The sequence below is a fragment of the Salvelinus sp. IW2-2015 genome, linkage group LG1, assembly GCF_002910315.2.
Source record: "Salvelinus sp. IW2-2015 linkage group LG1, ASM291031v2, whole genome shotgun sequence".
Taxonomy (NCBI): Eukaryota; Metazoa; Chordata; class Actinopteri; order Salmoniformes; family Salmonidae; genus Salvelinus; species Salvelinus sp. IW2-2015.
Window position 1 is genome coordinate 40282606 of NC_036838.1, and position 6615 is coordinate 40289220.

At 39.9% G+C, this 6615-nt stretch overlaps 1 protein-coding gene across 1 annotated transcript; it reads right to left on the reverse strand.

The window, feature by feature from the left end:
* Positions 1–1194: 1194 nt before the first annotated feature.
* mrps16 (mitochondrial ribosomal protein S16) lies at positions 1195–2928 on the reverse strand. Its single transcript, XM_023992641.3, has 3 exons — positions 2815–2928; positions 1770–2036; positions 1195–1561 (listed from the first exon to the last, which is right to left on the reverse strand). The coding sequence occupies exons 1-3, from the start codon at positions 2825–2827 to the stop codon at positions 1440–1442; spliced, it is 402 nt and encodes a 133-aa protein (XP_023848409.1). The 5' UTR covers positions 2828–2928; the 3' UTR covers positions 1195–1439.
* Positions 2929–6615: the final 3687 nt, after the last annotated feature.

Here is a 6615-nt window from a genome sequence, read left to right on the forward strand (position 1 = left end):
TGTCCTTCTGGAAGGTTCTCCCATCTCCACAGACGAACTCTGGAGCTCTGTCGGTGACCATCGGGTTCTTTGTCACCTCCCTGACCAAGGCCCTTCTACCCCGATTGCTCAATTTGGCTGGGACGCCAGCTCTAAGAAGATTCTTGGTGGTTCTAAACTTCTTACATTTAAGAATGATGGCCACTGTGTTCTTGGGGACCTTCAATGCTGCAGAAATTGTTTGGCACCATTCCCCAGATCGGTGCCTCGACACAATCCTGTCTCTGCGCTCTACGGACAATTCCTTCATCCTCGTGGCTTAGTTTTTGCTCTGACATGCACTGTCAACTGTGGGACCTTATATAGACGGGTGTTCCTTTTCAAATCATGTCCAATCAATTAAATGTACCACAGGTGGACTCCAATCAAGTTCTATAAACATCTCAAGGATGAGCAATGAAAACAGGATGCACCTGAGCTCAATTGCGAGTCTCAAAGCAAAGATACATATCTAACCCTACCACTCCCTGCACATTGTAATTATGGTATTGTAACTGACCCTGTATATAGCTTACTTACTTGTGTTCTTCTGTTTCTCATGTGTTTTTGTTCTACTTGACTTTTTAATTTTTTATTGTACTACTGATATTGATTACTGCATTGTTGGGAAAGAGCAAGCAATTAAGGCATTTCACTGTACATGTGACAATAAGCACTTGAAACTTGATACGAATGCTTTACTTTCCTTGTTGGAACAGCAGTCTCTTGCCATTTGACAATGTAATGCATTAAAATACTTGAGTTAAAGTATTTTTTAGTTTCACCAAGAAAGTCCTAGGGATGGTAGACAATAAATGTGACATTGAACAAAAGAGAGTTAGTTAAATCATTGTAGATCCTGTCAACATACCCACCCACCTATTGCATCAAACAGTTTAATGATTTACCCCTGTGGCCTTTTAACATTACGCAACTAGCTACATTCATATTTGTTTTACCTTGGAAACATGGCAGTAGTGGAATATCTGTAAACACAGCCAAATCATAAACAAAAAAAAAAAATTGCTTTGATCATCAATTGACTGAGCTATTACAAAATCCCCATACTTTCTGAAAACAGTATTCAAAACATTCATTGAGCAAAGTGGCATTTAGCAAATGTTACTCTAAAAAATGTATGATTTGGAAACATTGAAAGTATCCCAAACACAATGGTAATTTATAACTTCAACCACAAGAAACTGTTTATTAAACAAATGCATTGCTATAAAGATGTGAATACACTGCACACTGGTTACATAAAAAAAAGAAAAGCTGTAGGAAAAGCACTGCTTCTGAATATTCATAGTTACACATAGAACAAAGGCTTTCACTGGAAACAGTCAGCCTTTTGGGAGGGGAATGGCACATTGCCCACATCCTGCTACGCTTGACAGTCCCACACCTTCCAACACTGCAGCTCATAGGTCCTGCTGCTTATCTACCTCCTCCGGAGCTGCTCCTTCTGCTAGTTCTGCCAGMGCCCTGCGACGCTCTGCCTCTGTTACTGTCATGGGATGCAGGGGGAAGAACCCAGCAAGTCCTACAGGAACAGAGATGGGAGGGATGACAGTAACTTAGACCACATAGATTCCAAGGTAGCATTGAGACTTTAGTGGAGGTATTGAGTACAGTTAAAAGTTTGTTTATTAACCTGTGATTGTGTATTTTGCATGATGTAGGCCTTACATTGGTTGTTTCAATAAACCTGGAAAGTGTGTGTTTTCAGGGTGAGTGTAGATGTAACACACCTAAAAGTTTGGCCACAGGCTTCGTTGGATGTGCACCACAGCCCATCCAGTACTTGATCCTGTCGGAGTTGAAACTGACCAGTTTCTCATTGTAGATGTTTGGCAGGGGGTCATAAGAGCCCAGTTGTTCTATGTATTTACTGTCTCGTGCTCGCTTGTTGTAAGCTGCCACAATCCGGTAGAAAGGTCTGTTAGACTGTTTGTGGCCAGCCATTGCCAATCTGATGACAATGTGTCCTCCATGGTATGTCTTCAGTAGGAAGGATGCTGTAAGAATAATACAACGAAATCTGAATGTATTGTTTTATAAAAAAGGTACCATGCATATGCAATTAAATTGCCAGATTTTTAAAAATTTAGAACAGCATTTGAACTGTGATGTTTTCTCTAAAAAGAATCAGTGTGACAAAGTATGTCATCTTACGTCAATTCACAGTCAGTTTGTCATGTAAATAGTTTGAACGTTACCAGGTGCTTAGGCAGGTTAATTAGGGATTCATGAACTGTTTATGGCAAACGTCAGGCCGTACAACGCATCAGTATCTGCAATATACTCGAAACTGGATAACTTCACAACAACCACGGTAAAACATGCTGGAACTCGGTTTAATCATAATGTGAAATAAATGTAAAAATCATCCAACAGTATCTCACGTCTAGACAATAAATCATTAGCGCGTCATAAAAAAAATAATCTAAGTAACCAAGAGAATACTAATTAGTTAGCTATAACCCTATCCCTGGACCGATAGCTAACGTTACCTACCTAAAGACTTGCATACCATCCCATAACGTAACTTAATTCCTAGCTATGATGTAGCTAAGTATCTGTTTTGAATTCCATGAAAGGGACATTAGGCTACTTATTATAAATATCATAGTGTAATCTAACGTTAGCTATACCAATRACTGAGGCTAGCCTAGCTAACTACACAGTAACGTCACAGCAACATCGGGCTAACGTATAGGTTTACTAGTACCACTCCTGCTTACTAGCTAGCCCATGTTGACAGTGTTAGCTAAATAGCAACCGGATCATACTTACATAGACGGACCATGTTTATGTATACGCTGCAAAASAGGTCAAACGAATACGTAAAAGCTCAAAACCGTTTTCTATATTACATAAAGCCGTACGTGTACAGCCATTTTTAAACAGGAAGTGATGTTCCTTGAAGCGTTTCCTCTCATTTTTGTTACTGTCCACCAGGTGGCGCAAGTGGACTACGCTGCACTGTCCGAGCTCTTGAAGGGCGTTATAAACACGAGGACAAGGACATTTTTGCATGTAAAGTTGTACACTTTACACTTATGATAGTTTTAATGGATTTAAGATACAGTCACATACGTCTAATATATTTTTTTATAGAAACATCATGGCCCAGGATGTGTATCAAAATCAATTCATATTGATTTATATATTTATATTGCCTATCTAATGTAATGTTCGGGTCATTTTTCAGGCATTAACGATTGAAAATACATGAAATCGATGCATTTGTTCAATTGTAGTAGGCTATCAGGTCTGGTAAAATGAAACAGAGACTCTAAAAGTATAATGTATTTATTTGAGTAAAAGAAAAATGATGTGTAATTATTTGTGATGGATTGCAATTATAAAATATGTTCAAAAAGGTGGTTAATGCCTCTGATATGATTTTCATTTAAAAGTCAGACCAATGCAGTTCTCTCCTCATTCTAGATGTCTTTAGATGATTACACAAGTTATACTCTCGTTCCAGCAACTGCAACAGCAGGATAGAAACATTGATTTCCTGAGAGTGACCCATGAATAGAGGGTTCAGTGCTTTGCATGATGTACACCGGGTGCACTGATATTTGTTCCCTTTGGGAGCCCCACTCCGTCGCTGTTGGAACATGGTGATTTCACACTCCTGTTGTGGAGAGATGCTGTTCCTGTGTGTGTGACAAACACATGGTTTTCTCTGAGGGGTCAGACTCAGATAGCCCTTTGTCTCTGAATGAACACATAGTTATATTTGATAACAGATACTACATACAGGTAACTGCCAAAATAAAGGAAACACCAACAGTCTTAATAGGGCGTTGGGCAACTACGAGCCGCCAGAACAGCTTCAATGCCCCTTGGCATAGATTCCGCAAGTGTCTGGAGCTCTTGGAGGGATGTGACACCGTTCAACCATGAGAAATTCCATAATTTGGTGTTTTGTTGATGCTGGTGGAAAACGCTGTCTTGGGCGCCGCTCCAGAATCTACCATCAATGTTCAATTGGGTTGAGATCTGAGGGGTATCCTACTAAGCAGGTTTGAGGAGTTAGCAAGGCAACTTTGGTCAACTCTGAGTTCAACTCAGGATAATCAGTCATACGAAAGTGGCTCACCTTTTCGCCAGGTAAATTTATATAGCAACGAATCGTTCAGAACTAACCTGCTCTGAGGCAGGGTAACTCCACTTACCCTGAATTAAATAACTGAGCCACGAGTTGAGGACCAATGAAATCAGATTCCATCCCTCTTGCAAAGATTGCGTCATCATCCCCTTCATTTGAGAAAGATGACTGATAAAATATTTTAATCATGAAATGTTTTTTTGTGTTAAAATTGTGTAATGTTAAAATATATCACATTATACATTTAGTAAGGACAGAAATCCTTTAAAAACTTAATTCCCAGTCATAGCAGCAGGATGTAGGGGTGTTGCAGCACCCCCTGATAAAATTAGTGCACTAGACCTTTATTACCCCCGAATGAGCGGAGAAAAATACTCCTCAGCACCCACACCTTAAAACATCTTACGGTGGCCATGTGCACAGTAACACTTTTGTATGACATACTAAAATAATTGTATCGATAGGAGTGGGAAAAAGGTGCTTGTGGTTGTACATTCATAAGCACACCAAAGTCGGATTTAAGGATAAGTTAAAATAACATTTTAAAAAGACGGCACTTCTAAAAGCCTATTTCAGCCATAGTCTGATGAATTTGCAAGATCACTTTTCTTTCCTTTTTAAAATGTGGCACTGACATGCCCATAGATTGATGTTTCAGCATTGCCTCAATCAAGAGTTCAGCGTTCGAGTTACAAGCCTGCTAGAGTTCGCGGCAGGCAGACGAGCAATATCCACCGTCGTAGTATGGATGAAGCCTGGGCTGGAATGTGAAGCTAACTGAAGCTGGTTCTCAATTGTTATTTTTCACAATATTTCCTCTTGAATCACTGAGATCAGGATCTGTACTTATCGATTTCATAATWTTTATTATGTTTATTGATCAGATATTATGCATTTTAGCAACATTTTCACACAATTCTCATTACGTAACAGTTTTCGAAGTCCAAAACAGTAATAAACAAATCTATTTTTCTAATATTTTTGAACATTGCTCCACTAATGAAAAGGCCTGAGTTTAACATAACACTGAAAAATGTTATATTTCAAATGAAATTATACAGTTATCTTAAAATTAAATCTGACTTGATTTGAGCTCTTTAGCTGTTTCGGGAAGGAGAAGGCCAAGTGTGTTGAAAGGGGTGATTGAGAATAAGAACCTCATTCTGAAGGCATATGTAACGGATGTGAAATGGCTAGCTAGTTAGCGGGTACGCGCTACTAGCGTTTCAATCAGTTACGTCACTTGCTCTGAGACCTAGAAGTAGTGTTGCACCTTGCTCTGCAAGGGCCGCGGGTTTTGTGGAGCGATGGGTAACGACGCTTCGTGGGTGTCAGTTGTTGATGTGTGCAGAGGGTCCCTGGTTCGCGCCCGTGTCGGGGCGAGGGGACGGTCTAAAGTTATACTGTTACACATATAATGTACTAAACTTATGCTCAAATGTACTAAATGTACTAAACTTGTGCTCAAATGTGCTCATCTAAAAACTCCTCTAGCTTGTATTTAACAACTGATTGGAATGTTTACAGGAACTTGAGTGTTACAGTAATGAGACAGATGTCCACAGATACTTAATAAATATTAGTTTAATGTAAACTAGAGTTTAAAGTTTTCATGATTTATGGACAAACTACAGCAACATATTTTGTGTTTTATTCAAATAAGTTAGTGATAAATAATGATAAATAGTTTCTAAGTGTGCTGCGTTGATTTTTTTTACCCACCCCCAATTGTCTTGTCAGCCTTGTCCCATTTGTCCCATTTGCTGCAACTCCCCTACGGACTTGGGTGAGGCGAAGGTTGAGAGCCATGTGTCCTCTGAAACACAACCCTGCCAAGCCGTTCTGCTCGTTAACACACTGCTTTCTTAACCTGGAAGCCAGCCGCACCAATGTGTCTGAAGTCAGTTTGCAGGTGCCCGGCCCACCACAAGGGACACGGAAATCTCAGCCGGCCAAACCCTCCCCTAACCCGGACGACGCTGGGCCAATTGTGCGCTGCTTTAGCCTGGGATTGAACCCGGGGCTGTAGTGACGCCTCAAGCACTGTGATGCAGTGCCTTGCGCCACTCAGACCCCTGCGCCACTCAGGAGGCCAGTGACCCGAGAATTTAATCCAGACGCATTTCAGTAAAAATATGGGGTGAACATTTAAAAAATTCTAGCGAAAATGTCAAATGTATTTAAAATAAGACACGTTACCATAAACTAGACATCTTTTTRCTCAGAATTATAGTTGATTTTAGCAGATGCATCATTGTTTTGTAACTCAATTTGCTACAGACATCACCTACCACATACACACCCTTTAAACCCCCTATAATCCTTTGAGACTCCTCTTTCCAATTAACTGAGATTTCTTCTACCCATGGTAGCCAAAATAATGGGTAACTGGGCATTTTTATACATCACCCTAAGCATCATTTACTCAAGTGTTTCCTTAATTTTGGCAGTTACCTATATGTCCAAAAGACATA